This window comes from Mytilinidion resinicola (genome assembly GCF_010093595.1).
Source record: "Mytilinidion resinicola strain CBS 304.34 unplaced genomic scaffold BDZ99scaffold_9, whole genome shotgun sequence".
Taxonomy (NCBI): domain Eukaryota; kingdom Fungi; phylum Ascomycota; class Dothideomycetes; order Mytilinidiales; family Mytilinidiaceae; genus Mytilinidion; species Mytilinidion resinicola.
In genome coordinates this window covers 890,562-918,119 of record NW_022985445.1, presented here as the reverse complement: position 1 = coordinate 918,119, position 27,558 = coordinate 890,562, and the positions used below count along the sequence as shown (strand labels likewise).

General features: G+C 52.8%; 10 protein-coding genes across 10 annotated transcripts; 6 read left to right on the top strand and 4 right to left on the bottom strand.

Annotated features, from left to right (window-relative positions):
* Nucleotides 1-255: 255 nt before the first annotated feature.
* Nucleotides 256-2,871, top strand: BDZ99DRAFT_416332 (ArfGap-domain-containing protein; the record flags this gene model as incomplete). The annotated part of the gene is made up of 4 exons (XM_033716784.1): nt 256-370; nt 424-440; nt 558-668; nt 719-2,871. 4 exons carry the CDS (start codon nt 256-258, stop codon nt 2,501-2,503), a joined length of 2,028 nt encoding a protein of 675 aa, XP_033577125.1. The 3' UTR covers nt 2,504-2,871.
* A 165-nt stretch (nt 2,872-3,036) lies between these two features.
* BDZ99DRAFT_488058 (phosphatidylinositol 4-kinase-like protein STT4) lies at nt 3,037-9,652 on the top strand (the record flags this gene model as incomplete). Its single annotated transcript, XM_033722881.1, has 11 exons — nt 3,037-3,112; nt 3,298-3,443; nt 3,584-5,203; nt 5,251-6,339; nt 6,385-6,493; nt 6,547-7,096; nt 7,147-7,518; nt 7,571-7,826; nt 7,873-8,079; nt 8,126-8,413; nt 8,462-9,652. 11 exons carry the CDS (start codon nt 3,037-3,039, stop codon nt 9,650-9,652), a joined length of 5,904 nt encoding a protein of 1,967 aa, XP_033577124.1.
* Nucleotides 9,653-9,787: 135 nt separating this feature from the next.
* Nucleotides 9,788-10,984, top strand: BDZ99DRAFT_305749 (uncharacterized protein). Its single transcript, XM_033714227.1, has 2 exons — nt 9,788-10,205; nt 10,264-10,984. Exons 1-2 carry the CDS (start codon nt 9,922-9,924, stop codon nt 10,823-10,825), a joined length of 846 nt encoding a protein of 281 aa, XP_033577123.1. The 5' UTR covers nt 9,788-9,921; the 3' UTR covers nt 10,826-10,984.
* A 789-nt stretch (nt 10,985-11,773) lies between these two features.
* BDZ99DRAFT_476361 (uncharacterized protein) lies at nt 11,774-13,158 on the top strand (the record flags this gene model as incomplete). Its single annotated transcript, XM_033722053.1, has 3 exons — nt 11,774-12,047; nt 12,188-12,798; nt 12,844-13,158. 3 exons carry the CDS (start codon nt 11,774-11,776, stop codon nt 13,156-13,158), a joined length of 1,200 nt encoding a protein of 399 aa, XP_033577122.1.
* A 1,463-nt stretch (nt 13,159-14,621) lies between these two features.
* On the top strand, nt 14,622-16,404 carry BDZ99DRAFT_462757 (uncharacterized protein; the record flags this gene model as incomplete). Its single annotated transcript, XM_033719921.1, has 3 exons — nt 14,622-14,734; nt 14,788-15,371; nt 15,429-16,404. Coding segments are annotated over 3 exons (1,264 nt in total), but the record flags the coding sequence as incomplete, so codon positions are not given.
* A 1,353-nt stretch (nt 16,405-17,757) lies between these two features.
* Nucleotides 17,758-19,064, bottom strand: BDZ99DRAFT_476359 (uncharacterized protein; the record flags this gene model as incomplete). The annotated part of the gene is made up of 5 exons (XM_033722052.1): nt 17,758-18,004; nt 18,066-18,584; nt 18,639-18,718; nt 18,785-18,839; nt 18,895-19,064. The coding sequence occupies 5 exons, from the start codon at nt 19,062-19,064 to the stop codon at nt 17,758-17,760; spliced, it is 1,071 nt and encodes a 356-aa protein (XP_033577120.1).
* Nucleotides 19,065-20,032: 968 nt separating this feature from the next.
* Nucleotides 20,033-22,991, bottom strand: BDZ99DRAFT_498345 (uncharacterized protein). The gene is made up of 3 exons (XM_033723575.1): nt 22,359-22,991; nt 22,061-22,299; nt 20,033-22,013 (listed from the first exon to the last, which is right to left on the bottom strand). Exons 1-3 carry the CDS (start codon nt 22,842-22,844, stop codon nt 20,324-20,326), a joined length of 2,415 nt encoding a protein of 804 aa, XP_033577119.1. The 5' UTR covers nt 22,845-22,991; the 3' UTR covers nt 20,033-20,323.
* Nucleotides 22,992-23,330: 339 nt separating this feature from the next.
* Nucleotides 23,331-24,440, bottom strand: BDZ99DRAFT_462756 (meiotic nuclear division protein 1). The gene is made up of 3 exons (XM_033719920.1): nt 24,240-24,440; nt 23,809-24,175; nt 23,331-23,757 (listed from the first exon to the last, which is right to left on the bottom strand). Exons 1-3 carry the CDS (start codon nt 24,240-24,242, stop codon nt 23,465-23,467), a joined length of 663 nt encoding a protein of 220 aa, XP_033577118.1. The 5' UTR covers nt 24,243-24,440; the 3' UTR covers nt 23,331-23,464.
* Nucleotides 24,441-24,576: 136 nt separating this feature from the next.
* Nucleotides 24,577-26,081, bottom strand: BDZ99DRAFT_387612 (WD40 repeat-like protein; the record flags this gene model as incomplete). The annotated part of the gene is made up of 3 exons (XM_033715525.1): nt 24,577-25,645; nt 25,692-25,793; nt 25,849-26,081. 3 exons carry the CDS (start codon nt 26,079-26,081, stop codon nt 24,577-24,579), a joined length of 1,404 nt encoding a protein of 467 aa, XP_033577117.1.
* A 283-nt stretch (nt 26,082-26,364) lies between these two features.
* Nucleotides 26,365-26,968, top strand: BDZ99DRAFT_520242 (uncharacterized protein; the record flags this gene model as incomplete). Its single annotated transcript, XM_033725506.1, has 2 exons — nt 26,365-26,464; nt 26,517-26,968. The coding sequence occupies 2 exons, from the start codon at nt 26,365-26,367 to the stop codon at nt 26,966-26,968; spliced, it is 552 nt and encodes a 183-aa protein (XP_033577116.1).
* Between the last annotated feature and the right edge of the window lie 590 nt (nt 26,969-27,558).

Genomic DNA, 27,558 nt, shown 5'->3' with positions numbered 1-27,558 from the left:
TGCCACGAGGGGTCTAGCACACGACTCGGGCGAGCGAGCTCCCCTAGTCAGCACGCTTGCTTCTGCAGACGACTGGGGAGACCAATGCCTCCTTTCTCCCGCCTGCTATGGACCTTCGCGAATGCTCTCGAGCTTGCTTGGTGACATGATTCTTTCCGCCAGTAGCACGCAACATTCGCCTGCTTAAGTACCCTGTGTTTCAGAGCCGCCTCGCCATCGCGCCGCCAACCGCACCTGTACATACGCCTTCACGACATGGCCGCTTTCGCCAGCAAGCGCCAGCAGGCGCGCAACGAGCGTGCTCTCCAGGATCTCATTAAAAATGTGCCCGGGAACGACAGGTGCGCCGACTGCGCCGCACGGAATCCAGGTACGCTGTGACATTCACTCGAATTGGGACTCCCGCTAACACCGTTTCCGTAGGATGGGCCAGTTGGAGCGTGAGTTCTCTTCTCTGGAGTACATGCCAACCACATAAACCTTCTCTCTGTCTGCCGCTCAGACCACTACCCACAGCTCCTACGGCATACGGACCAATACTGATGTGTGCTGTTTAGTTGGGCATCTTCCTCTGTATGCGATGCGCGGCCCTGCATCGCAAGCTGGGCACTCACATCTCAAAGGTCAAGTCTTTGAGCATGGACAAGTGGGATAACGAGCAAGTCGATGTGAGCTGAAATGCGCCTAAGGAAGAATGCCTCCCCCTGACAATCAATAGAACATGAAACGAATGGGCAACACGGAATCGAATCGCCTCTTCAACCCCCGAAACGTCCAGCCGAACATTCCGATTGACGCCGATGAGGTGGATGGCGCGTTGGAACGATTTATACGACAGAAATATGAGCACAAGGCCTTCACAACAGACTCGAGGCCAGGGACACGGCAAAATACTGGCAGCACAAGCTCAGTTGAGGACCGGCCACCTCCGTTACCCCCGAAGCCTGGAAAGAGATTCGGCTTTGGCTTGAGGGCATCTTCATCCACGTTCCCGTCATCTCGAAATGTAACGCCGCCTATTTCTCCCCGCCTTGGGGGATTCGCTGAGGAATCACCCCCGAGGGTTAGCAAAGCGTCCCGGGTGTTTGGATCGAATGTGAGTGGGTCTGGAGAAGGGCTGGAGTCAAAGCTGGCTACTTTACGTGACATGGGATTCCCTGATGACAGACGGAACACAACAGTGCTGAAAGGCTTAAATGGGAACCTGGACAAGGCCGTGGAGGCCCTCATCAGGCTAGGAGAAGGAGGCTCATCGACAGCGCGAAGCGGAGCTCCAGCTCCACCAGAGAAACCATCTGCTAGTGGCATTACGATAGATCGAACCAGACCAGCTGCAGCAACGGCTCAGCCGACCAATCCATTCGATCAGTTGGATAACGAGCCGCGAAACCAACAACAGGCATTGCCGCCAGTCCCCCAACTTCAGACAGAACAGCATACAAACACTGCCACGTCGTACTCGCATCCAGCGTCGCCCTCGAATCCATACAATCCTTTTCTGCCCCAACCCCAGCAATCATTATACAGCCAACAATCTCTGGAGCAATCCTTCAAGACTATGCAGCTGTCACAACAAGCACCACCGCAGCAGCCTCAGCAACCGTTATTCCCAAACAGGACTGGGGGATTCGACAACCAAAGCCAGCTACCGCAGCAAACTAATCCCTTCCAGCATTCCTTCACCCCTCCTCCTGTACCGCAGATTCCACCTCAATATAACGCTTTCTTCCAACAGCAACCACCCCAGCAACAGTTTTCACATCCTCAGACTACTCAGTCTACCGGTGCAGCTGGAAACCCCTTCTTAAGGTCATCACGATCTCAAGTCTTTACACCTACAAATCCATTTGAGCAACAGCAACACCAAAACGCTACCATAACGCAAGGATACCAGAACTCACAGCTGTTTTCGGTCTCGCAGGTTCAACCCGCAAATTTCTTCCAGAATCAGGCCCCGTCACAGCAAATACCGCAACAGCAGCCCTTGCAACAAGAGTCCTTTCAACCAGCCCAATACCAAAACCACCACCAACCGTTCAATCCTAAACCGCTGCTTCAATTTCAGCCTTCCAACCCTTATCAACCGCAGCATCAGTTGCAACAACAGCAGGTGCAGCTACCATCACCATTCCAGCACGACAAGTCCTCCATTCTCGCCCTTTACAACTACCCCCAACTTGCGCCGATTCGCGCAGATCCCATTCCTTCACAAGTGGCTTCCACCGATCTGCCTGCACCACCACAAGGACTGAAGCAGCGCAGTGTCACAATGCCGGTTACGTCCCCCGCAGCCCCTACTGGCCCAACGCCTGGCAGCATGAATCCTTTCGCCCCCATGCAGGGTCAATCGCATGCACAAACTGCCTCGCCGGCAGCTGGAATTCCCGGCAATCCTGGCACGCCGCGGCATGTGAGTAACGAGAGCGTGGATTTTGCTGGACTCATGGGAGGGAGGCATAGCCCAGATGCGTTTTCGGGACTTAGTGCTAGATTCGTGCGCTGAAGACGGCGCCCGCGCAATTCGGGTTCTGATCTCGAAATTTGCAATTCACTACTTCGGTCTCGAAAAGAAACTAATCTGCCGCGGGTCTTGATGGTGATGTTCGTGAATTGCTCGACAGTTAGTTGGAAATGCACATTCTTAAGTTGGAGGCCTGCGAAGAGAAAGATCTCTGTATTGCACGGTTCTGGCGTGATGGATAATGAGTGAGTTTGTGGTATCTGGCGAGGGGGGGTTTAATGGATTGTGTAGAGCTCGTCGCCAGGGACGATGTATCAGGAGGATGTATTCGGTATATAATTTCCCTAAATCTACATACATCCTAGAAGCTCGTCGCCATTGCATGACAGTCATTATGCGTGTGGTCCGGGTCAGCTCTTTCAGAAACCAAACATGATATCATTCTGGGTGTATAGTGGCTACTATACACGCAGGCTTCATTGAACGTACAAAGGTAAAGTGGCAGTGCAACGCCGTCGGAGTTAGCCTAGAGGGGTATTAGGCTTGCCAAAAGTCTTGTCTTACAATTTCCTATAATGAGTCGAAGAGAACAGAATCTCGCCTCGTCAATCGCTACATACTTTCAAGAGAACTGGGTTATACGCGGAAAGTGTAGGTAGGAGCTTTGACCAGCCAAGCAACCGCAACCTCAGGACTGTTTTGCAAAGTTTCGTCATCAGCAGTATTGTCGAGGTCCCATGCAACAACAATCCTAATACCCGCACGCAAGAATGAGAACGTACGTGTCTAGTAGGACGCTCGCTGCCAAGTCGCCTTGAAATTCTAACCGCGCGTAGTGTCCGGCGCAACGCGCTCGAGAAGCTTGCTTCCCTCTCAGCGAGATCCGCTTCCAGCACACCAGGACACTCCGACCTCGCGCAGTTATGCAAAAAGTGCATACCAAATCAGTCCTCACGGGGCTTCAATACTCCCCACGAAACCCGTCCCAATGGCAGCGCCCTAGGATGGGCAAGCCAAATGGTGAGCTTATTCAACAGCCTCGTCTCTCTTGGCTTGTAGCAGATATGCCGGCTGGTTCTAGATATTGCTATGTCTCTAGGCTCTCTGCTAACAACTGCATAGCGCCTTCCTGAACTCGAAGTCCTTCTTGCCCTCTGCAAAGCCGCTCCTCTGGTCGGAAACGTCGAAACTGCTGAGCAGTTGCTAAAACAACTGAGTCCATACCTCGTTGAATCACACTCGCAGATAATTTCACCGTCACCGGGCCTTCGACAACTCAGCCCTTCACCATGGGAGATTCTCACGAGTAGCCTTGCCTCGGCGTTGCTGGCGATTGGCCTCAAGTATGCATCACTACGACCCGCCGTTACCTCCGCTATAGAACAATACATAAAGGAGTGGACATCTGTCGCCAGTTCGATTTCCGCAGATCAGTTTGACGATGACGATCGCGTCGAGTATGCGGCCGACGGCGAACTTGCAAACGTCATGTCTCTCAGCATGTCGTTACTGGGATTCTTAGATGCTGCATCAAGCTATATTAGGTTCTGGACAGGTGACGACAGACTGCAACTACTTGACTCAATTCGCAGTGCTCTCACAGAGAAGTTTACGGTTGCCTTCGAAGCAGCCCTGTCCGTGGTTCGCAATGCCCACTCTCCGCAGCGTGGGCTGAAGGACTGGAAACGTTACGGAAAGCACTATGCCGCGATGGGCCGTCCACTAGGGTCCATGCTACTACACGAGAAATTCATGCAGCTCGTCGTGGCCTCTGCGTCTTTGATTGCAATGCCATCTGGCCAAGAAGTTCAAGAGCCGATTTTGGACTATCTATGCAAAGCCAACTTGATGTCCAAAGTACCAAGAGACCCCTCGGAAGTCACACTCTTGGAAGGCCTAGTTCAGATTGCTATGGACGAAATGGAACGCTTGCAAAATGACCTAGACTATTTACAGCGAGTTGGGTCTGCCTGGCAACAACGCTTAGCTTCAGCCGTGAAAGGGAATGTGCTCGTCACTTTTCTTTGCTGTGCTGTTCGCAACGAGGATGTCGCGGACTCTGATGTCCTGGTGACTTGGCTAGAAAACACTTTGACCGATCCGGTGCAGATAGCAGACACGAACTTGGCGTCGGTAGTATTGAAATCCCTCGCAGTCCTCGCAAGATTATCGCCTTCTCTCGCAGCGGGCCTCAGCAGATCTTTACCCCGGGTTATCGTCCAAGGCGGTTTAGACAGTCGCACAGCTGCTGTTGCTGCAGAATGCTTGGCCTCTGTCCTCAAAAATCTACCCCAGGATGCTATAATCACCACATTATACAGCCTCGGTAATGTTCTTAGTTCTGGGTCGGTCTCAGAACACGCTCCTAACCTGTTGCTGTTACGCAGTAGCACCAACAAACCGCATCGACACACGGGCTTGTACAGCCATCAGACCGCCGGAAGCGCAATTTCTCTTACTCCAAGCGACATAGAAGAGCCTTCGCAGGTGTACTCTACAATTATCCAAGCGGTAGGTGGAGTTGCTAGAACATGCAAGGATGAAAAGATTACAGCATTGGCCCTGTCAATGTTGATCCAAAAGATCGGCCGGGTGAACCGGACGGTTGACGCCAAAATCATCATGGAATCCGCCCTCCTAGGCATACACAGCGGGTCAAGCGAGCTTCGATCACTTTTGAAGCTTTACGTCAAGTTGACTCACGACGCTCTGATCGAAGACGATACTGCTACTGTTGACGCTGTACGTATGGCACTACTATTCACTGACTAAGCTGACAACTGATGCAGGTCTTGCATGCGAGAAACTCCTTGGCCAGAGACATCCAACCTAGCTCTACAGCCTTCGAGATCTGCCTAGTACACTTGCTCGAGACGATCATTAGCAAAGGCGACGCGCACGAGAATGCTAACAGCCATATTCCTGATACTGAATTAGCAGCTCGAGAGATAGCTCAGTTGCTGGCACCGTTAGCCATACTGGTATCAAAGGAGCCTGAGAATACCGAGCTTGGAAAATATCGCGATAACATCGCAAGCCTACAGCGTGATGCGTGGTTCAACATTGTCGTTCACGGCTTCAACTTCAACTCGCAGCTTGGCAAGAAATATCACCTGGAACTGCGCACACTAGCAACTTTCAGTCAACCTTTGATCGCTGAAGAGCGGGTTGATCAAGTTGAAAGCGATGTTGAGCTTAACACTGTCTTGAGAAGGGGCAAAGGCCCAGAGCATACTGTGGAGCAGAAACAAAACCTGATCAAGCTTCTACCGTCTTGCGAAACTGACATCAAATCGCTCAATCATTCGGAGGTCGTTTTTCTTAATACGGCCTATCTTGTCGAGGATCTTCGAGCAAGTGCAGGAGACTGCACGAAAGCACTAGCGTATTTCCTCGACCCAAAACTACGAAGTGGTGCCATGGGCAACTGCATGTTGGCCATCGCAACATCTAGTGTCAAAACCTACGTCTCTAAGACCGTATCCGGCAGTTCTCCACAATTTTCGACTCCTTTCCTTGCACAGCAGCTTGCCACCATCTTCGCAGGGTGCTGCCACCGTATAACCAGGGTCCAGGATGTTGCCATGCAATGTGCAGATATCATCATCAAAGAAGCGCCTTCTACATTGTGTCAGAAAACCGCTCTCTTCACTATTCTTGAGCTACTATCGATCATGTGGTCTAGCTGTCTCGAGTGCGAGACGGACGAATATGAGTGGACATCTACCTTCACCTCTTCGAGAGAACCTGTCTCCGTAGAACTATCCGATGATTACGACCTCAGGCGAACCACGCTGAACACTTTCCATAAAAAGGCCAGAAGTTGGGTGCTTCAGGTTTTGAGTTTGGCACCCTTGGACATAAAGGGATTGTTACAGGTTAGTTTGAAATGCCTCTGAAATTCAAGGTCTAATCGCTACTAGACTTACCTCTCTGAATATGATGATGAAGGAGCTTATGGACACGTCTCACTGGGTCGTTCGTTCGCTTTGGAAATGGGATCTATCATCCCCTCGACTGATCAACGCCTCGGTACACTCCATCGACGCGCCATCTGTTATTCGTTCAAATTAACTAGTTTTTAGGCGCTATTGAACGGCACAACGACCTCAACATCAATACGGCATCCGATTTCATAGCCCAGTACACTACCCGTCAGGAATACCGATTTATTGATGGACTTAATGATCAAGATGAAGAGTGGTTGAAATTCGGCAACACCGGTTCGTTTGGTATTAAAACCCAAAGGCGAAGTCTGACTGACCACCGTGACCGATTGACAGGCCGGTCCTCCTTTGTTCACCGGAGCATCGAAGATGCTACAAAGCTGCTAACAGACCTCGAAAGCAGAACCCTTAATCAGAAGCAGGTATCGATTGCAGAGCTACGAGACATATTACGACGGGCAGCCGCTTTGTTGTGTAGAGTCAAGTGTGATCAGACAGCAATTGTGCAACACCTAGTCGGAATCCCTTTTGCAGTATTCACCAAGCAGTCTATAAAGCTGGGTATATCCCTTTGGATGAGCGTGATAAAAGAGAATCCTCGCATGGAATCACGAATCCTGATTGCAATTACGGAGAATTGGGAAGCCACCGTTCGTCGAAAGCGGGGCATGTTCAGTGAAGCACTACGGTAAGCGGTCCTCTTCAGTTCTAGGAATTTCTGACCTCATAATTTTAAAGGCTCTTGGATCCCTTCTACGTAAAACAAGAGTTTGCTCCGTCGGACAAAGATGCGACAGTGAAGCGGCAACAACAAGCGTACAACATAATTGCCCCACACTTTCGACTCTTGCAATTCTTATCAAGCCACTTCAACGCTACCCGCTTGGGAAACCCTGATATCGAAAAGGTGTATCATCGTATGTTGCACGTGACCCTTGATAGCATAAAAGCGTCTCCTGTGCATCCGCTTGCCCGAGAAGCTCATTTCCATATCGTGCTACTGGGTCTTAGAGTACTTCGTCACTGTACATCTCTCCGTGAGAACTTCAAATGGAGACTCAAGGACCGGATCCTGACTGCCGGATTGGCATGGTTTGCCAAGTCACCTAAGTACGTGTCCGACGAGGTGTATCTGATGTGTTGTGGTAGCTAATTCTTTCAGGTGGTCTTTCGGTGGAAACCGACTTCAAATCAAAGCAGAAACTCACGTTCTGGCTGATGTACAAAACTTGCTGCAAGCAATTTCTCATATCGGCAGTAAGGCAGAAGGCCCTTTGAAGTCCTTGCAAGGTAAACAAGAGCTCTTGTCATTACTCGTTGCAAGCGAGCAGACAAGACTGATGGTCTGGCTGTTCCCGCTTGACTATGAAAAGAAGCACCATTTCACATCGGGCCAGCATAGCAAAACATTGACAGAGGTGAGTCACATAGCCGACAATCTTTGAATGTTATTGACGTACGTAGAACGCAATATCCGGGTATCTCAAGACAGCCTGGGCCGAAAACCCTTCACTAGCCGTACATTTAGTGCAACGCTTCCAATCTCGGAAACTATTCGAAGATGTCCGCTGGCTGCTCCTAAATTTCCCACAGAAGGTTCTAAATGAACCCGAGTCTCTTGAGATACTGCTTGGCGTGGCATTACCGAGCGATGTCTCCTTCCAGCTCAAGGTATTTTCACTAATAAGAACGCATCGAATTCGGCTAATTGTACTAGTACTTGCTCTACTGGGCTTCGGTAAACCCAATCACGGCGGTGACGTATTTCCTGCCAGCCTACGAAAACCACCCGTTCATCATCCAATACGCTATGAAAGCCCTCGAGAGTCATTCAGTTGATATTACGTTCTTCTACGTCCCTCAGATAGTGCAGACTCTGCGTTACGATGGACTGGGATATGTGGAAAGATATATCATCGAAACGGCAAAATTCTCGCAACTATTCGCCCACCAGATCATCTGGAACATGAAAGCGAATGCATACAAGGATGAGGACTCTCAAATTGTAAGTCGTACCTATAAATTTGTGGAGGATTCGCACTGATTTATGCAGCCCGATCCGGTCAAACCTACCCTCGACAAGGTGACAGAGAGTTTAATCTCAAGCTTCGCAAAAAGCGACCGCCTCTTCTACGAGCGCGAGTTCTCGTTCTTCAACGAGGTTACGGGCATTTCAGGAAAGCTAAGACCATTCATCAAGAGCCCAAAGGCAGAGAAGAAGGAAAAGATAGAAGAGGAGCTCCGCAAGATCAAGCTTGAAGTTGGCGTCTACTTACCCAGCAATCCCGATGGCGTGGTGATAGGTATCGATCGGAAATCGGGGAAGCCCTTACAAAGTCACGCAAAAGCTCCGTACATGGCGACATTTCGAATACGAAAGGAGAAGTCCGACCTTGTTGGAATCGAGGCAGGAGATGCAACCCCCAATGGTGACGCGGATAAGCATCCCAGCTCTTACGAAGTTTGGCAGTCTGCCATTTTCAAAGTCGGAGACGACTGTCGACAGGATGTTCTCGCCCTACAGATGATTGCGGCCTTTCGCGGAATTTTCAACAGCGTTGGGCTTGACGTCTACGTATTCCCGTACCGGGTCACTGCTACAGCACCAGGCTGTGGTGTGATTGATGTTCTACCAAACTCGATATCTCGGGACATGCTGGGACGTGAAGCCGTTAATGGCCTCTACGACTACTTTGTTTCGAAGTATGGCGGCGAGGACTCAATCCGCTTCCAGGAGGCTCGGAACAACTTTGTCAAGAGTATGGCGGCCTATAGCGTCATTTCATATCTCCTCCAGTTTAAGGATCGTCATAACGGCAACATCATGATCGACGATGCCGGGCACATCCTCCACATTGATTTTGGTTTTTGTTTTGATATTGCACCCGGTGGTGTCAAGTTTGAAAGAGCTCCCTTCAAGTTGACCTCCGAGATGGTCGCGGTCATGGGCGGTTCCACGACCTCTCAACCATACCGCTGGTTTGAGGAGCTCTGCATTAAGTCATTCTTAGCGTGCCGTGAGCAATGCGAACATCTCGCTCATCTGGTAATCGCCATGTTGGACAGCGGTCTGCCTTGTTTCAAACCGGAGACAATCCAACACTTCAGGGAGAGGTTTGTGCTCGATCGGACGGAGAGGGAAGCTGCGGACTTCATGAGAGAGCTGATTCGAAAGAGCTACAGCAGCAATTCAACGAAGGTGTATGACCACTTCCAGCTGCTGACGAATGGGATTCCGTATTAGTGCGCCGACATTCTGATAGTCTTGTTGCAATTGAGTCTTGTCCCATTACTGCTTCTGAGATCTGTTGTTGAGAGTACGAAGTATAATCCAGCAGTTCCTTAGCGTAACGCCGATTTTGTCGATTCAGGGGCAAATTCTCTATCTCCTGATGACTCAGAATCGCTTATCGACATGGACCCCAGTCGGGACGCTATTTTAGCGCCTAGCTGACGCGTTCGCACGAGTTGCGACTCTACTGATGTTCTCACCGTCCCTCCAGCTCTGCCACTATGACTTTCAAAGCGAGTAGCCTCATCCAATATGCCATTTTAGGAGTACTAGGGTACGTGTTTGTAGGAGCGCCACTATTCACCACCCTTTTCGGCCAAAGCAAACGCGATGTCTCAAAAGTTAGCGATGTCCTGAAGAACATCGAATCACTAGTGGTACCAGAAGAGAACCTCACGTGCTCACATCACAGCTACAACATCAACATCTTCTCCACGGAACCGCTCATTATCTACATCGAGTCTTTCTTGAGTGATGAGGAGGCAGATCATTTAGTGGAAATCAGGTAAGATCAATCCTATTTAGTCTTCATTTCCATTAGCTGATCTAATTTCGGAATGTAGCGAGCCACATTTTGAACCATCGACTGTGTGGACGGGCGGTGTGGAAAGACTTGATCCATCGGTCCGCCATTCCGAGAAGGCCCGGCTGGAAAGAGACAACACCGTGAAGTGCATCGAGGAGCGAGCCCGAGTCTTCCAAGGATGGCGCCCGGATGTTTTCATAGAGCGACTGTGGAGCCAACGCTATGCCCAGAACGGGCATTATCGCCATCATTACGATTGGAGCACTTCGTCTTCGTCTTCTGGCAGGGTTTCAAGCTTCATGGTGTATCTGGAGGCCAACTGCACCGGCGGAGGTACGAACTTCCCAAGGTTGACTATGCCAGCCCACAGGAAGTGGTGCGAGTTCGTGGAATGCTCGCCGAAGCATGACTATAGCGGGGTTACGTTCAAGCCTGCGAAGGGAAATGCTGTCTTCTGGGAGAACTTCAGGGCCGACGGCACGGGATATAAGGAAAGCTGGCATGCGGGTCTACCTGTGCTGTCTGGGAGGAAGATTGGCTTGAATATTTGGAGCTGGTACCAGAAAGGCTACGACCCGAAGGCTGCCGCTGAAAAATAAAAGGTAAAGAAGCTGTTCATATGTACATGGAGGTAAATGACTGAGCTGCACTCGTTTCTCAATGTTCGGAGGCTTTGCAACACGTGACAGTGTGGAATTGATGTGAAAGATGTCACATTATACATCAGACTGACATCTGTGGCACTACTTTCACTTGTGAGATGCCGTCTGAAGTCCTCCAATCCGTGATCGACGATTAGCAGTCGGCGTAAAAGCTGTGGCGTCGTGCTGGGCCGCCACTCCACACTGGTTTGACGATGTCTGAAGTGCTCCAATGGGGCACCGAAGACCAGGACCGATGTTAAGCTTATCACCCCATGATTCAGGCCGAAGCGTCCGCCTATCGTTTAGGAACTCCTGACAGTGGCGATCGACGTCAAAGCAAAGATGTGAACGGACTTAGCCCGTCTGCAAAGATATCCTATTATAGTCGCCTGGCCATCTGCCCCTTCGGCTGTCTACGGATCATCTAGACTTTCCAGGGGCATTTAGCCACACAGGGTCTCGTGGACTGGGAGAATCTACTTGAAGCATCCAGTTAGATGCGCATCTAGCACTTCGGAGATATACGCGCTGTTCAGTGGCGACAGACTCGGCAGTGATCCGATGTCGTTCCCCCTTGTAGCGTAGCCGTCTGCCGTCACCCAGACGGCTGGAGCACGGCTAGAGCAGTAACCTTGGAAGAGCCGTGAGAGAGCTTTAGAGGGCGCCACACGGGGGCGCAGCAGGTGGAAGGCAGATACATATGTACAGAATCAGACGACCGGACGCGCACGGCAGATGCCGGCCCCTCCAAGATGCAAGAGAAGCGAAGGTGGCCCGAGCGCGGCTAACAGGGTCCGGCAACGTCATGAAGGGTTCAGTAGACCGACTTTGCAGAATGCGACGCCAAATGCCATAGCTCCGATGTCGTGAAGTCAGAATTCCCATTGCTCGCCCGCGTTGCTCATGACTGCCCTGCCTGCTGCCGCCCGTGGCCTGGACGCGACCGCACGCTATGACGTATACAGCCCACACCGCACTCGCAACATGCGCCCGACTCGCAGCACCACACTGCCAGCACCGGGCAGCGCCGATTCTTCCTGCGATGCCTCACTTCTCTCGCGCAGATCATCCGTCGCTCAGGGTCACTTGGCTCACGGGACCGTCGCCGATTCCGCGGCAAGGCTCGCGGGTCCTTCGGGTCGCCTGCGGCTGGTGGTTGGACGGCAGGGCTCGCCGCGTGAGAGTCTCGTCTTTGCCACAGCCGCACTGCGCGTGAATGGCTGGGCTGGACGTTGAGATTGACGGCTAGATGCCAGACGCGGTCGTGCCTGGGGCAATGGAGTCGATCAGGCTGACGAATGCCCCATCCACGCCCAGCGCCCGATGACTCGCCCGCGATCGGCGCGCAGGGCCTGGGTTGCGGCGGGAGGTGTGGCGTGAGCCGTGGGCTGGTGGGCTGGTGCAATTGGCATGCTTCACTGTTTCTTTTCACCTTTTCTTCCACGCGGGGCTGGGTGCCGTGTCCGAGGCCGCGAGCCGACATGCCCACACGGCACCGCGGCTCCATTACAGCCTGCCATGTCCCGACAGACCTGGCAGCGATGGAAGCTAGCGCCCTAGGAAGCGTCTCCGGGCGTCGTTCGAGGCCAGTTGTTAGGGCGAGGCCTGCTGCAAGTGTGGCGCGGGAAGCCACGGGCCACGCCGCATCTGCCGACTGCAATTCGTCCTCGCTGGAACTCTCGAGCGCTTTCCAACACCTCCCGGCTCAGGCCATGCCCTGCCACAGTGCTGCCCCCGTGCGGCGGCTCCAGCCTTCTGCCTCCCTGTTCGGCCCGTCAGGAGGGCTCCGTGACGGCGCACACTTCAACAAGCCTGCTGGCGCCGTTGTGAATGGCGCTGGCTGCAGCCAGGCCCCCTCGACGCCCCAACAGCCCATGGTGTGCACTGGTGGGTGGTACCGCGCGTGTGGTCCACGTCTGGGGGCCGTCGTGGGATCCGTCCTGCCCGCCAGCAGCAAGTAATGCAGCAAGTAGTGCACCACCCCGATACCTGCGCCGAGCGTCTACATGGCGCCGTCTGCCGCCCAGGGGTGCAGCAACGGTGGGCGTGCCGCCTCGAGTGCTGGGAGTGCCGGCCAGGCGTCTGCGGCTTCAATTGTGTGCCTTTCACGTCACGGGCAGCGTGGTGGTGAATTGAGCTCGATCCTCCCCGGAGCCGTAGCAGCCACTGCTCCCGATGCTGATCGCACGCCGGGGGACTCTCTCGCCACAGACGCCGCTGCTTCCAGGCCGTTGACTTTTTGTCCCAGGCCCTATTATTTTAAGAACGGCCTCCTGTGCTGCCAGTGACCCTGCCACGCTCCTCTTCGGTCGATCACTTTGCCCCCGGGGCGCCCTTCCCCCCTCTCCCAATCCCCCTCTAGCCTGAGGCTGCGCCCGCTGCGCCCATTGCCCAATCACCTCGCCAGCATCCCCTCTGCACGGAGGCAATTGAAGCAGAGCGGCTTGGTGCATCTTGCCAGTATCGTTGTGATCTCTGCTCACCTCGCGCCTGTGCCTGAGCTTCTCGCCGCCAGACCCTATTTCGGGCCTCCTCCACACCGACCATTCCCTTCTCATCACAGCTGCCGTTTACCTGTCAGTCTCGAAGCGGGCGTCAGTCTCTGCTTCTGTCGTCTGACTGGCCGCCTTTAGATCACCCTCGACCCGTTCCTTTAGCGAGCTGTCTCTGGCCTCGTGCACAACGGTCAATCCGCTCCCGTTCTGGTCCCAGCGTCCTTTTGCTTGCCTTTTGATCTCTCCCTTCTGCGCCCTCTTCCTCGTTTGATTGGCATACTTTCAGCCTCTCACTTCATCATTCCGAACTCCTTTCGGCTCCATCAGGACCCGGCTTGCCACCAGCCTTATCCGTCGTGATATAGATCAGGTACGTTTGACGGTATCGAAGTCACTTGGTACCTCACAGCTTGCTATCTCTCTCCTCCAAGTCTCCTTTACATTCGTTTACTGTCCAAGCTATGGGCTGACATGGCTTTCGTTTGGGTGCAACAGTGGATCGCCCTACCCGTCGTTGTCGAAGAACAGATGGGAGACCTCACCGCCGACTCTGCGGGCTTCCAGTCATTTGAGTCTTCGAGAGCTGGTTTCTCTCAAGATGAGCCCAAGGCCTCTGCCATCAGTGCCGCGCACCCAGGTTCAACTGATCTCGGGAACCCCAGTCCAAATGCTCCATTTTACTCTCAGTTCAGTTCACTGCCAGCACCTCAATCGCGTCCCGACGACTCCCGCGCCCATATGCAGCATGGCAACCCTCCCTACAGCAGTGCTCCCGGACACGACATTGGTCCTGCGACCTTCAATATGGGTGCGATGGCAGGTGCGCTGCCCGACTACGCTTCGGCTCAGAGCAATACTCAGATGCCCCAAGGACAGCGCGGTCCTGCTGGAGTGTCACCGTCTGCTCTCGCATACCAGGTTCAACAGCTTGCGCAGTTTCCAAACCAGTCGTCCAACAATTATCAAGCACAAACTCCATTCGCTCATGGATACGCTCAAAACCAGTATCCCAACTATGCCCCTCCTCAAAGCGCCCACCATACCGCCTATCAATCGTTCAACCCCAATTCTGCACGTCCGGCTGCACAAAATCCACTCAACGCGCCATACCCGAGTTACATTCAACCCTCGTCGCAGTATCTCTACTATCCGTCCCCTTACGGACTACAGGGCGCATATCCTCAACAGTACCCCGCCCAAGTTCCACACCAAAACGTCTACAACAGACGTTCCAGTTTGCCTTCAGCCCAACTGCCCATGATGGGACAGAACATGAATCCGACAGCATTAAGTGGAAGCTATCCAACTACAAGCAGGTCTGATACGGGCGGAACGCCAGGTGATTATACAGGGGGCGCAGGCGTACAAGGTGAGAAACCCCTATCTCTCTCCTGCTCCTGTTACTAATCTCTAGTCACATAGGTGCAAACAGACACAGTGCAGAACCGACAGCCAACTCAATTCCCCGCGGACCACCTCGAAAACCTAGACAGTCAGGGCACGCTTTGTGGGTCGGGAACCTGCCCCCTGGAACCACCGTGATTGATTTGAAGGATCATTTTTCAAAGGACGCCACCAAGGACATTGAGAGTCTCTTTCTCATCTCCAAGAGCAACTGTGCCTTTGTAAACTACCGGACAGAAGCTTCTTGCGCGGATGCGATGCACAGGTTCCACGATTCTCGTTTCCAAGGCGTCCGACTGGTCTGTAGATTGCGCCGTAGTTCAGCTGCCACCTCAGGCGTTCCGACTGGGCCCTCAGCGATGGCAGGGCCACGGCCACCTAGCGTCTCTCCAGAACGGACGCCTCCACTCGTCGATAGTGAACTTGAAGCTGAAGAGGTCAAAGCAGAAGCTACCCAGGAGGAGGTCGAGAACACGACCCGGGTTGCTGAGAAGTTCTTCATAGTCAAGAGTCTGACGCTTCAAGATCTAGAACTAAGCGTGAGAAATGGCATTTGGGCTACCCAATCTCACAATGAAGAGACGCTGAACAAAGCTTACGAGGTGAGAAAAGGCTTCTTTAGGATCTATTGATTTGTCTTGAACTCACTATATATACAGTCTACCGATAATGTTTACCTCATCTTTTCCGCCAACAAGTCTGGCGAGTACTTTGGTTATGCCCGAATGACCTCGTCCATTCACGAAGACGCCAACCAGATAATAAACACTGTCGCGAGGGCCGAGACTCTGGAGACGACTGATGTCCCAAAGTCTATCCCGACACCTGCTACCGAGCATGCGCCAAAGGGAAGAATCATTGATGACTCGGCACGAGGGACCATCTTTTGGGAGGCTATCACGTCTGACAACGAAGGCGAAGATACCAAGGCTCCTGAAGACGACTCTATACCGACTGGAACTGACTCCCTGGCCACTGCACAAACATGGGGCAAACCGTTCAAGGTGGAATGGATATCGACAAACAGACTCCCATTCTACCGTACTAGAGGCCTTCGCAATCCGTGGAACGCGAACCGGGAGGTCAAGATTGCTAGAGATGGCACAGAGCTCGAGACGAGTGTGGGAAAGCGCCTCGTACAGATGTTCCATCGCCTCGGACAGTCCAACATTGGCCCCTCGAACCTTTCCGCTATGCAGATGCCGTCTACTATGAGGCCATTTTGAGTTATGTTATAGAAGAGCTAGGCAATGATTTTTGTCTTTCTGGTAAATTTTGGAATGAGGGAAATGCGCTGCCAACAATGCCACTTTCAAGCCAGCATTTCGAACTTCACAAAAAAAAGCCAGAGAGATTCTACTTTCGACCTGCCGGGCAGGGTATTTTAATTCGTACTTTTCTCCGACAGTCGACGACGAGGCAACGATGTAACGGCACTCATTTTATTGCTAACGACCAAGGAATGATATTGGCATGGACTTGAAGCTTGAAGCGAGATGTTTCGAATCTTGTTACTATATTTTTATCTATCCCTTCAATTTGATTTTTGTAAATATGTTTGAGAGATGTACTGTATCTTTAGCTAGTCGCATCTGCGGTGGCATAGTTGCATTTGCTCGTTGTAATGTTTGACACTTGATTATTTTTGGATCAGGTACGTGATGGCCCTACGCGAATCACCTGACTCAGAAAGAATTAAACATGCAGAACATGTCATGTCTCAACTCGCTCACTCCCGCTCACTCCCCTGTCCAACATGTGGCGAATACACGCGCAAAATGCCGTGCCACACACCACATCATACCGAACCCCTTCTGCCTTACAAAACCCGCCAAATCCCCCCACTCCAGGGACGCTCCGTGCCACCAAAATCTGTCGACCAGACAGAGCGGTCTAGAATTCTGACGTTGGGGGAACCCCTTGCTGGTGGTTCCCGGTGAGAGGGCACTGGTAGGTGGCGTAGCAAGTGGCGGCGACTCCGTCCCGTCATGGTGGGATTCTGGAAAATACCATCCGAAGAATGCCATGCCATGACACCCACGCACACCGCCGCCGCGGAATGGAATTTGTAGAATTTTGTGCATGACTCGTGGGGGTGACTACATGGCCGCTTTCAAAGCAATTTTGGTGGCAATGCGCCCATCTCCACGGAGTCGGGATATGATGTCCTTTTCTAAGCTTAAGGGCAAATCGAGAAAATGCCCAGGAGATAGCATGTTCATCATACATGTTGTGACCGCACGCTGCTTGCGTCATTCGTTTGCATCGTACTAGAGGATCTGGATTTTAGAATCTTCGTGAAATTCTGAAACGCAAATTCTATCCCTATACTCCTTCGACTACGTCATTCACGTGCGTATTAGATATGACACGGATTCGGAAAATTTCTAGTTTTCCGAAAGCGTGTCCTTTTTTATTGGGCGAATTACGTACAGCAGCAACCACTAATGAGTAACCATCGACAACCAGTAACAACCAGTAACAACCAGTAACAACCAGTAACAACCAGTAACAACCAGTAACAACCAGTAACAACCAGTAGCAACAACTAGCAACCCAAATATAGCCATTTGCTTCTTTTTTCCATAGAAACGTTGAATGAGAGCCGTGAAGACTCCCACCATAACGCCTATACTCCTTTAAGTCCTTTATAGATGAATACACCATAAAGATATTCCTCCCACCTACTCCGTACCCAAATGAATAGCCTGTCTTTTAAACCGAAACAACGCAATACACTCTAGAACCAAAATCCACGCCATTTTCCTCTGGCCGAAATCAATAATGAGATTGGAAAGTTGAAAGTTTAGTCGAAGCCATCTTCGGCGATTTCTGATGTTACCATCTTGAGGTTGCTTTTTACTTCATCTAGTGCGCGACGCGCCTCTTCTTCTTGAGGGGTACCAATACTCGATCGGTAGTCTCGCTTGGCATCTTTCAGGGCCTTACGATATGAACTTAGCGAAACGCCCGATTTTCCTGGACGTTTTAAGCCTCATCAGCATCAAATTCGGCTTGATTGGAGATCTTAGGGCCCTCTTTGCGTATGGGAATCTTGATTCCCTGTTCCGCAAAGCACTTGCTCAAGGATGTGCTCTCGATGACGCCAGGGAACTTCTTCGCCGAGAAGACTTGGAATTTGTCCGAGAAGCAGGTTGCCAGGACAGGCGCCCTGCCAGTATTCAGATGCTGGTTAGGCAGGTCGCTGCCGACATCGACAAAGTTCATCTTGAGTCTGGAACGGCACGTCAGCTGGTTTGATTGCATGATTCTAGCTGGCAGTCTAGGGAACTTACCGGAAATTTCCCTCGGTGCGGACTGAGAGATCCTGAAGCACAAACCAGAAGCCTAGCTTTTGGCTGGGGTCGTGCAGGCGAAAGGCATTAACAGAAAGGCTGCCGATGAGGTTCCGGGTGAACATGCCGGTGGCAGTAGCTGGAGCAGGCGGCGGTGCCGTCATGGCAACTGGAATAGCAGGGAAGCCGGGCATGTTGTTGATTGGGGGATATTGATTGTTCGCATATGCAGTGGGCTGCGCATAACTATAGCCCTGAATTGGGGGAGGAGCGCCATACTGAACGCCTTGTGGCTGTGTGGGCTGCTGGACGTTGTTATACGAGTTGTACGTGGGCACCATGTGGTAAATTTGATGAGCGACGGGTTGGCGTTCTGGTGGCGGAGGGTATGATGTCGTGGTCGAGCTGGAAATGGACACGCTGGGGGCACCGCTCGAATGGCGCACCAAGTTCACCTCATGATTACCCTCGGCGTCCCAAAGGTCGACGGTGAGGACGAAGAAGGTGCTTTCAACTTCTCTACGCACGCGAGGTGATTAGAAGGCGCATGGGCGACAGAGAGAACATACGTACTCAAAAGGAATCTCCTGGCCAGTCTTCGCATCCGTTACGATGAGGCGGATGCAGGGTGGCGGCGTGATGGGGCGACGGTCCTGCAGGGGGCCATGAGTCTCAGCAACTGGCGTGGTAGGCAGTTGTCGTAATGGGAGGGCTCATACCTTGTCACCAAAGCCGCACATGCGAGCGCGGACGGGCTCCTGTTCGACTTTCAGGCTGCGCAGATGTGAGCAAAGGCATGGACACTGAACCAGGGCAGTGGGATTCATACGTGTAGCGACGGCCATTCTTGGTGCCGCAATAGGGTGTCGTGGTGGTGCTGTGAGCGGCTTGGGTGGGCGCAGGTACCATACCCATGCGGGCTTGGGAGGGAGGCCCATCAGCGCCTGTGGGCGCGGGAATGGGATACTGGCCACCATGGCCGTTCTGACGACTATACATAGTGGTAGGCACGAAGCGTCGAGTCGGTTCTTAGATATTTTGGGGTGCGGGGGGAGTTGGAGGTGACGAGGTCGAGGGGAAGGTGGAGAGGAAATAAGGACAGAGAAATTGGCAGCAGCAGGAGTTGTGCGCAAAAGGCGCAGGACCTTGAGGTGCCGTGGGCGCACTGCAGGAGGAACCGTGGAAAGCTTATTCTCGGCCTCGGTGCATGTCCTGAGAGCGCGAGTCTCAAACGTCGCACAACCACGGTGCGGCAGGCGTGCTGCGGGGGCGGACCACGGCACGCGCTGAACGTTCGCAACGAGTCTGCTTGGGAGGAGGTGCGGGCCTGGCGGGGGAGCGGACGCGAGAGCAGGATGCGCAGGAGGCGACGATGCGGGCCGAAGCGGAGGGGTGCGGCAACGATGGGCGTGGTGATGTGCAGATGTTCAGGCGTGCAGATGCTCAGGCGTGCAGATGCTCAGGCGTGCAGATGCTCAGGCGTGCAGATGTCCAGACGGGAGGGGAGGGTGCGAGCTGCGAGCTAGCGTGCCTGCTTGAAGCGGGAGCGCTAGCGGTTTGCGGGGTGGGGCCTGGGCACACGGCGCTCCAAGCGTGCAACGTCGCCCGTTTTGGCCGCCCGTTTTGGCAGCCCGCACCGGCCTGCTGCCGCCATCATGTGTTCTCTGCCTCGCGAGTGAACTGCGGCACGACGCTTGGCAAGCCTCACACGCCCAGCAGGCGGGACATGTGCATTGCGGCGCCTGTTGAAGCGCTTCGTGGGTGCCAATCGCCCGCCCTTGTTGCTCCTCGTCCGTGGCCTCGGATGATCCCGTCTCGCCCAATCCCCGCTGTCACCCATTCTCCGCTGCGCCGTCACCACGTCATCTTTAGTGTGTCCAGTATCTTAGTGTGTCCAGTATCTTGGTGCGTTCAGTCTCCTAGCGTGTTCAGGGCTTGCAGTGTTCAGCTTCTCAGTGTACCAGTATCTCAGTATATTCATCATCTTGGTATATTCAGTATTTCCGTGGGTTCATCGTCTTGGACACTCATAACCACTTACTACCAGCGTCTGTTCTGTTTGCCACACGCCAGCACATGCGGCTGCTGACAAGGAGCATCCCAAACACCGCGCTTAGATAGTGATAGCACTCGCTAATAACCACCCGCTAATAAACACCCGCTAATAAACACCAGTCGTCCCGGCTGCCTCCTTCCTTGCCACTATGGTGCGCCTTGCTGCATGCTGGACGGTGTGTGCCTTTCACTGCCCCTGCAGCTCAGCCAAAATGGAACAGAGTCTGCTTCTTGTTCTTGTTCCCCTTCTTCTTCTGTCCATTTCCACCCATCACATCCTCTTCCGACGTCCTATCAGGATGAGTCAGCCCACCACTGGCAGAGCCTGTTCCTGCCCCCCACGCGTTGCCGCCAGCATTACCGCTAGCATTGCCGTTCTCCCTTCGCACAGCGCTGCCGCCACCGTATCCTGGCGAGAAGAGCGTGCTCCTTGGCTTTACTGCTGCTGGGAGAGCTGGGAAAGCCTCGCTACCCGTTGCTGGCACATTGCTACTACTGGGAACCTTGGCGGCCGTCCGAGTTGGAGCAGGCAGCGGCCGGACCGAGCTTGATGTCGCCCATGGTGTAGTCCGAGCCGCGCCTCGCGACCCAGATGCAGCCCCAGATGACAGTGCGGGAAACACTGAGCTGTTTGATGATCCCCAGCTCCCTTGCCTACTGAGCGCCGACTGGGACGACTGAGCTGTCGACGTCTTCAGCTTCAGCACGCGTGATCCACCATGTCCAGTGGACCCACTCCGCAGAGACTGAACTGCTCCACCGGGAAGCGACGGGTAGTCTTCGTTGATGGCTTTCCAGTCTGACCACGCTCGGAGCAGATCGTCCTTCTTGGTCCCGACCTCGAATATGTCTGCAAGCTCCTTGATAAGTTTTCCGAGATCAGCCGACGAAGCGTCGAACAAGATGAAGAAGGCTTCAATCAGTTCTGTCGCCGTAATTGATGACGTGCGGAAAGACGACACTTTTGTCCTGAATTGCCCCATTTTGGAGGCTTCATTTTTCAGCATATTGCCAGCTCGTTCCGTGACAGCGCTGTGCCGTAGTCTTCGCGCTTGATCTTGCGGTGATAGCGCCGTCTCTCGGGAAGGCGATCCGCTCACGGGAGTCCGTGTATTTGAGCTAAGTTGGAGACTACTGACGGAAGCAGCTAGTGTATTGGTGTTCGTAGCCGGTCGCGGTGCAGTGACCGTAGATGGCTCCTGTGTCCCTGGTGGTGCTCTGGCGGCGAACGCATCCGAAGAAGTGAGCTGCCCTCCAAAACTTCTGCCCGAAAATGATTGGGCGTTCTGGATGGCCATCTGGCGCTGGTATGCAAGTTCGTCTCTTCTTAGGGGCTGTGCAGAAGATGTAGGTAATGCCTCGGCATTTGGATCACGGCCCCTTCCCCTGCCTCGGCCTTCACGCCTACCACCTCTCTCGGGCTCGTGTGGAGCCCGAAGCTGGAAGCCTGACATGTCCACTCTCCTTGCATCCCGCCGTGCATCCTTGGATAGTCCCTCCGGATGGTCTTGGAGCTGATGTGCTTTCAAGTCCAGCTGCGAGTCGAACACTACGAATTTCTTTTCCAGGCATTCGCTGTCCGGACACAGGAAGTGGTTCTGGCGGAAATGGACCTCTAGAGAGTTGTAGTCGACGTAGTATTGCGGCTTGCGTCCATTACTCTGTCTGTCACATATGTGACATCGTTCGTGCTTATCTCTACAGTGAGTATACAACTCGTCATCCCCGTAGAAGCGCTGCCGGCAGAAACCGCATTCTGGATGCCCCTTGAACCCACTTTGATCGACTGCGCCAGGGTTGTCATCGCCGAACTTCTGATGGGTTTTGAGTTGATTGGGTGTGAACAAGTCATGCTCATGAGTGAAGACCTTTTTATGCCTTGTACAGAGATCACTGTAGATGTTAGATGGTATAGGAAAACACTGAAATCAACGACTTACCACATGGCCTTCTGGTGTATGGTTCTAACGTGACGGTGAAGATCGGGCCAGCCCAAGCATGCTACATCACAGCTAGGGTCGGGACAATTGTACTGCAGCAGCAGCACAGTGTCTTCAAAGATCTCTACATTCTCGTAACGAATCCCGAGGTTGTCATCAGAGCTTGATATGTCGGCAGCTGCGAAGTCTTCGTATCTCTTTGTAGCATTGTCGGTGAATATCACATATTCGGCCTCAGTCTAGAGTTTCGACATATCAGTGTGAGCTCACTAAAGGGAAGGCTTAGGAGTATCTGTACCCTGCAATGTGCGCAGTCTTTCGTCTTGTACAACGCTCTAAGCCGGAGGGAGCAAATATGGCAAGTACGGTGGTTGCAAGGTGTGAGGGCAGTATGGACTACAGGAGAAGCACAAATCCAGCATTCTTCGACTTCTGAGTTGCCTGCTTCCCCGCCATCTTGGGTAATGTTTTGCTCGCTGTCGTTGGGGCGAAGGACTGGTCTATTCAAGTCTGGGAGAGGCGGTGGAGGCACACCCGGTGGTGGTTTGTCTGCATGATCATCCGATGGCCGTTCACCCTGACCACGCCCTCGTCCTCGACCATTGCGTCCTCGGCGTCCACCCCGCCCTCGGTCATTGTTTGCAGCCTGTGTGGGCTCTTGATCGGACGGACCGCCTCTAGGGCCGCCTCTTGGACCGCCCCCTCTTCCGCGTGGGTTCCTAGGTGTTGTATTGGTATCTGCAGGCGCTGTCACAGCGGTGGAAGTGTCGGTGGTAGATGCCATGGAGGCGAAAATATGTGTCCAGCGGGGATGGGATTCGCAAGCTGGATAGTGCGGCGATCCGACGGCCAGGCAAGGATGTTTGGTACTGAGGGGGATTGAAATAGCTTCTAGTACAGGAATTTGTATAGCTGAGGTGGTTGAGAGGACGTTCTAAACTGTGGGAAGTGTCCTGATTGTCGCGGTGGTACTTCGTGGTCGTGGGTTCTCAGAGATCGGCGCAGGCAAGGCCGACGAAAATTATAGAGGGATAGGTACGAACAAGCTTGTACCTCTGACAAACGTGCTTCCAACGAGCTCTGCTTTGCCCGCACAAACAGCTCGATGCCAGAATAAATAGTAATCTCGGATCCTTCCACTTATTTGGAACCTTAGTGAAATCAAGCCTGAGGCGCAGTACGCGAGACGGACTCATCGGACTCATCAATATATGGACTGTAGCGTCACAGTCATCATCACAGAAAGGTCGAATGAATCAATAAGCGCGTATAGTTCTGGCTGATCTAGTTTAGCTACGTTGGCATGTGATATGCATTTCTGATGCTCATGCTCCATGAACCTTCTAAGTCTCACCATATCCCATGCAGCTGCCCCTCGTTGGTATCTAAGCATATGGTAGAGTGCTAGAGCTCCCGCAAGCACTGATCCTCTTCGTCGAACTCGTCTCCGTACCAACCCCTCGTGAGGACGCCCATTGCGTCCTTATCGCCACCAGTCTGCTCCTTGAACCAGCCTTCCATGCTTTGAATTTGATCTGTCCACTTCTCTACCTCCTGCTTGTACTGTTCCGTTTCTTGTCTCTTTTTGTCGACCTCTGCCGGGTCGCTGTCACTGTAGCCAGCCAGCTCTTGTCGTAGCCCGTCAAGTTCCCTCAGCAGGTCCGCATGCCTAGACGTGAGAGACTTCCTATCCTGTCCTTGTAATCGTTAGAGATACCGTAGCTTCTCGACAACGCCAAACGCCTTACCTGGGCCTAAAAGCATGTCGTCGTCCTCGGCCCGGGCTGCACCAGCCTCATCAACTTTCAGCTGAAGCTCCGAGACCATGGCAACAGCCTTGTCACGCTCCTCCTGAGCTTTGGCGAGGACGCTCTCCTTTGTTTTCTTTTCCTCGCTCGGGAAGCTCCAGTACCAATTCCCGCTGCCGATCTTCTCCACGCGAATCTTGGAGTCGTCTGAGAGGGCTTGGAGGTAGTCTTTGACTTGCATACCATTGATGGACGCGACTGAGGGGAGGGCCTTCTCAAGGTCTTTGATGCTGTGGGCGACGCCAGATCTTTGGAACCAGGCGAGGATGAGGGCCTGCTTTGCCGCCGGAGGGCTTGCTTTTGGGGCCTGGTCCTTTTGTCAGCGAGATTGTGCACGGCACGCAGCGTATTAGTAGGGGCGGCTGTCTTACCATAGCGAACTTAGTTCGAGGGTTGTTGGACAGCGTTGTTGACGGAACGTTGGTTTAGGCTTCATCACGGGCCGGAGCCGACGAAAGGTTCCCCCCAAAAGTCGGCAAACCACAGCAACGTGTCGACACAACGTCGGTGTATTACTGATGGACTGACGCAGATGCAATTGCAGCCGACGATATCATCCTGAGTATCCAGCGACAACGTGCTTAGACTCCCTGTTGACCCAACCCAAATCGAGCACTACGTTGATAACACGAAGCCATCGAGTAGGGAAACCTCAACTGAGGATATTTCTATAACGTATGAGTAGGCGGCTCAGCCCTCGTTCATCCATCATCTATAGCTTTCATGTGATGAACCGAACGTGACCTGCCTCTTCGTGAGATTTTGATAGATATCTTCAAGGGCCTTGCGCTTCGTGCTCTGTTCGCCCTCGATATCTGCATTGTCCTTGTTTTCCTGTTCTTCCTCATCTGCACGCGCGTCTTCTGAAGTTCTAGGCTTCCATGTACCAATCGAGCCGTCAGAGTGGGCGGAGTAGAACTCAATATGATTGTGCCGCCATGTTAAACCCGTGATTCTGTTTCTAGAGTTCCGCTGTCCTAAGGCAGGGTTTGTGCTACTACTATTTGACTGGTGGGCCGGGCGCTTCAATTTCTTAATCAAAGTGCCCTCAAACAGCTCGTACATCAGTATGTCTGATTCGTTGGGATAGAACATGACGTCTTTTGTAGACGAGACTAGGTTGCTCGGGGCCAGCAATGGTGTCACAGATGAAAGATGCGAGTTCCTGATCAAGGGACCAAAACTCGCAAGCGTGTTTGCGCCTGTCCATGTATCCCACACCCGAATTCTCTCATCGTGTCCAGTAGTGACCAGATGTTGACCGTCTTCTGTCCACGTGATTCCATTGACAATGGCGCTGTGGGCTTTGCCATGGTCTCTATGGCGCGCACCACCGCCGAACCCGTCGTGGCCCAGAATACCGACGGAGTCCTCCATGTCTAAAGCGCCTATTTCACCAACGCTACGCCGGATGTCCCAGAAACGTACAGTTCCATCTGCACTGCCGCTCGCTAGGATATGTTCATGAACAGGACTCCAGGCCACCGAAAGAACTGCTCCTGTGTGCCCGGCTAATGAGTGGGTGCTAGCCCCCGAGCGAAGGTCGACAAGGCGAACAGCCGGATGCTGAGTCGCGCATGCAACTAGGAGATGCGAAGCGATCGGCGAGAGCGCAATTGTGTATACGACAGAGTCGAGATCGAAGGATGCAGAAGGCTTTAGAGTCTCCGATGAGTATATCTTAACGGTGTGATCGTAAGAGGACGAGAGGAAGGCGAGCGAGTCGAACGGGTAGAAGCAGAGCTGGGTGATACCGAACTTATACTCGTTAGATGTTCTAATACATTAGCAACGCATCGCACTAGGTGGATAGAGGGAGTAACCTGTTCACAGACCCAATCGGCACATAAGCCGAATCAGTCTCATCTAAACTGTTTTCGAGGTCCCAGATGGCTATGGATGAGTCTGCACCTCCAGAGAGAAGACTAGACGAGGAGTTAGGACAGTAAGTCAACACCTCAACGCTCAAGTATGCCTTACTATCGGCCTTCGAATTTATCAATGGTAACAGCATTCACGCCTGCGGCATGCGCATATTCCGACTCGCCGGCAGCATAACTATACGCCTCGTTGCCGTCGCTGGTTTGCGGTGCTTGAGCATAGAAGACGACATTGCTTGGGTGGAGCGCATGGAGCAGCCGTGTGCATTGCGCGCGTTCGTATGCGACCGGACTATCGATGCCGAATGAGCGGACGAGAAGGTAGGCGTTCATGCGAAATCACATTGGAGGAGTCCCCTAGGAGAAGCCGGGCGTGATGTGAGTCTCAAGCTGTGGTGGCTTGCAAGCTTGGCAGATGCATCGGATTTATAGAGTCATGATCACGGTGAGGTCTGAGCGACATCCTTAAACCTTAATCGCACCTGTATGTCCGAACGTCTTTCACCACCCCAACTAAGAACCTGAATCAATCTATCGGCTCGCCAGGCCACCCCGGACAGCGATAAACCGGGGATTTGAGCAATGTGTGCGGCAACTGTTCCGCAACGCCACAGCCATGAAGCGACAACGCTCTGTATCTGATCTAGTGGATGGACAACGTGAATCAAGGACGAGGACGATCAGACGGCGGGCCACGCTCTTCGATGTAGTAGCGGGTGCGTTTCTCACTGATTAAAGTTTTGGGCACATCACTAACAGCAGTCCCAGGGAGAGTCACCGACAGGAGCGTCATGGGAAGCATGGCGAATAGAAAGCATAGAGACACCAAGCAAGCTCTTGCGCCTTTGCGGCCAGACGAGGTTCTTTACAAAGTCTCAAACGCCCCCGACAGGTTCGCAGAGACCGATCAGTACTTTGCCCATAGGAATCTTCCTTCGCAGCTTGTCCTGCCGGATTCTGACCTGCTAGCATCAATCCACGCGTACGTCTCCCAGTACTGCGCGGCTATGCCCAGAAACGATCGCGACAAGGCCTGGAGATCTATGGACGAAACTGCACTTCTTGCTATGGGTGTCCTCATTGAAGAAACGGTGCGTGAATCTATTGGAGAGACCGGGGATCTAGTCTTTGTCGAAGGCGAAGTCAACGATGGCCCCTCAGCCATCGAGACCAGAGTGAAAACTACGCCTGGCCACGATAGGAGCGACCCCGACGTTTGATGCATCTTAATCACGGGATCCAACATTGGCTTGTACCGATATTGTGGAGAACACGGCAAATGCTGCGTCTATCACGACTCTTGCGGGCTCCCTCAAATTACAGACACCTGAAGCATACTTAAAAAGGCCACTACTTTGATCCAAGATGCTCACCAGCAATGCCCCCGGCCAGGATCACCGGACAAGCTGCCTATAGTGAAGACTGAAGGTGCCAGAAATCAAGCCTGCTTCATTTTCCGGGCCATCTGCTCTGCCAGACTATCCCAGAACAAAAGCCAAAGAAAGCTACAGAGACACATTGTTGCAATGATGTCGTTAGGCTACCTCTTCCCTCATGAACCTCTATTACTCCAGTCTTCGAAACCATGTGAATAAGACCTGCAAGGAGTCATTGCAGCCGAAGAACTCAACATTGATAGTCATAAGAGTATTGCTGTCAAACGTGACAAGGTCTAATTAGCGGGGCACACTATACATTCGTACGGGGGTGGGTGGTTTCGGGATGGAAATGAAGGAGGTTTAACGGACGACACTTCACTTGAAAATATATATTTGAACACATGTACACTTAAATTTGAATAGAACAAATA

Excerpts from the sequence above, each read along its gene's own strand:
- BDZ99DRAFT_462756 (XM_033719920.1), bottom strand. Across the intron at positions 23,758-23,808 it reads CGACATGCTTTTAGGCCCAG|GACAGGATAGGAAGTCTCTC; the intron begins GTAAGGCGTTTG and ends AACGATTACAAG.
- BDZ99DRAFT_498345 (XM_033723575.1), bottom strand. The coding sequence starts at position 22,844 with ATGGCATCTACCACCGACACTTCCACCGCTGTGACAGCGCCTGCAGAT. Across the intron at positions 22,300-22,358 it reads AAGACTGCGCACATTGCAGG|ACTGAGGCCGAATATGTGAT; the intron begins GTACAGATACTC and ends TCGAAACTCTAG. Across the intron at positions 22,014-22,060 it reads ATACACCAGAAGGCCATGTG|TGATCTCTGTACAAGGCATA; the intron begins GTAAGTCGTTGA and ends TAACATCTACAG.
- BDZ99DRAFT_305749 (XM_033714227.1), top strand. The coding sequence starts at position 9,922 with ATGACTTTCAAAGCGAGTAGCCTCATCCAATATGCCATTTTAGGAGTA. Across the intron at positions 10,206-10,263 it reads GATCATTTAGTGGAAATCAG|CGAGCCACATTTTGAACCAT; the intron begins GTAAGATCAATC and ends TTCGGAATGTAG.